General features: G+C 59.8%; 1 protein-coding gene across 2 annotated transcripts in view; it reads right to left on the reverse strand.

The window, feature by feature from the left end:
* SLC22A11 (solute carrier family 22 member 11) overlaps positions 1–1,598 on the reverse strand; it is a 17,379-nt gene extending 15,781 nt beyond the window's left edge. The window contains exon 1 of one of the 2 annotated variants that reach the window (XM_017537243.2): positions 835–1,598. In XM_017537243.2, coding sequence (XP_017392732.1) covers positions 835–1,227 — 393 coding nt within the window. In that variant the 5' untranslated portion in view covers positions 1,228–1,598. The remainder of the gene's footprint in view (positions 1–834) is intronic. The other variant, XM_037741675.1, reaches the window with a different exon arrangement.
* Between the last annotated feature and the right edge of the window lie 378 nt (positions 1,599–1,976).

Below are 1,976 nucleotides of genomic sequence, written 5' to 3' on the forward strand. Positions count from 1 at the left end.
GTCATAGGACCCACCCCACGAGATGGTGGCAAGGCTGTGGCAGCTGGGACACATTTGGAAATAGTCTGCCACTTGGCAGGTGCAGGGCGAGGGCTGGCTCTGCTGCTAGGAGGGGTTAAATGTTGACAGAGCGAATTCACCAGTGGGATGGACGCTTCTCGAAGGCTCCCTGCTCATCCTGGAACCGGAGCCCCGATCTGAATCTGGGCCATCATCACGGATCCGGAAATGGGCATGGGGTGACCAAAAGTCTTTCCTTGGCCAAACTTTACTCAGGCTCCTGAGCCTTCTCCTGGGCCCCTATGGACATTTCCTTGCAAAATCCAGTTTTAGCAAAGAACCCTGCTGAATCAGTTTAACAAGAACCCTCTCTACCCCCAGCCTCGACATCCCATCAGGCTCCTCATCCTCCACCACCTCTAGGGTGATGCCAGGTCACCCTGGCCTGTCTCAGCAAGAAGCCTGTTGGGTCAGTTCAGCCAGAGCCCCCCTTACCTCTGATTCACACCTGCAGCTGAGTTGCCTGGAGTCATAGCTGATGCGTCAGCAGGGCCGGGACCAGGTGAGGCCGGTGAGGGTCCAGGTGCCAGCATTCAGAGGTGCCCGCCCAAATGCCCCCCGCACCTCCAGGAGCCTGGGCTGGCCTGGTCTGTAGACCGATCCCTGCCGCCCACTCCCCTGTGTGTGGCTGACAAGAGGCTGAGAGGCTCGAGAGTGAGCGGGGCCTGGGGAGGCGGGTCCCTCCCAGGACGGGACCTTTGAGTCCGACCCACTGTGATCCATGGCCCTGACCTCCGCGGTGCCGGACTTGAGTAGCTCTGGGGGAGGCCCTACCTTCATCACGATGGTGGACGTGAAGGTGCTGCGGTCATAGACCCAGCCGTCCACACACGGCTCTGTGTCGGCCTCGCTCCAGCTGGAGGCCGTGGTGTTGGGGTCCAAGAGCTGCCACTGTGGCTGGCGGAAGCGGCGGCACTGGTGGGGCTCCCAGTTGGGGCCCGGTGGGATGGAGATGGTCAGAAGGGCATCGGGGGTCATGTTTGCGGGGACTGCAGAGCCATTGTCCAGCAATTGTGTCCAGCATCGGTGGCCTGGGACAGCAGCTGAAAAGTTCTCCAGGAGCGTGTGGAAGGATACCATGAAGCAGGGGAGGATGAAGGTGAGCAGCAGCAGGATCTGGAAGAGGCCGGCACCTCCGGCTTGCTCTATGAGCTCCGAGAACGCCATGGACGGAGCTGCCTCTGGGGTGAGCGGGCTGCTGACCTAACTGCTGTTTGAAACCGATTGCAGCCACAGGATCCAGGGCCACCAAGACCTTCTGCCCTCCTGCCCCTCGGCGGGCTGGGGGCGGGCACTGTCCACTAACCAGTTGAGTCAGTCCCGAGCAGCCCTGCGATGCCTCGGGGAAACGCCTCCTCATCCTGTTTCCAGGAGTAACTTGGAATGCCCCAGCGCTCTTTGGAGGGGTGACGGGGACAAAGGTCGAGGTGCCCGGGCTGCCTGGGGCATCTGAGCTGCCCACCAACTTGGGACCAGGGAGGGCTGAGCCTCCTCCTGAGTTCTCCAGCACCAGAAGTAAAAGCCAGGAAGATTCTTTTGAAAAAGACAGGGTGCTTTGATGTTACTGAATTACAGTTGTGGAAGAAACATCAACGGGGCTGATGCCTCACTGAGTTGGTTAAAGTTTAATCTCAGTGTGGGCTTCTGAGTGAGGAAGGCAGTTCCTGTCTCAGGACTGAGGCCTCAGCCACTCCCCGCTGGCCAGCTGATCTCATTCTTAAATCTTTAGAACCTTCTACGCAAGGCCCTTTAAATCAGGAAACGGTCGGCCTAAACTTCATCCCTCCTGACAGTCGTTCAAGGCTCTGAGGCCAGATGTGGGGCCTGGGAAGGGTCTTCCCTAGCTGGGGAGATGGTGCGGGTGGGTGTGGGGGAGGACGTGGGGTGGGCACGAGCTGGCAGGAGGGCCCAAGCCT

The sequence above is a fragment of the Cebus imitator genome, unplaced genomic scaffold, assembly GCF_001604975.1.
Source record: "Cebus imitator isolate Cc_AM_T3 unplaced genomic scaffold, Cebus_imitator-1.0 Scaffold102, whole genome shotgun sequence".
Taxonomy (NCBI): domain Eukaryota; kingdom Metazoa; phylum Chordata; class Mammalia; order Primates; family Cebidae; genus Cebus; species Cebus imitator.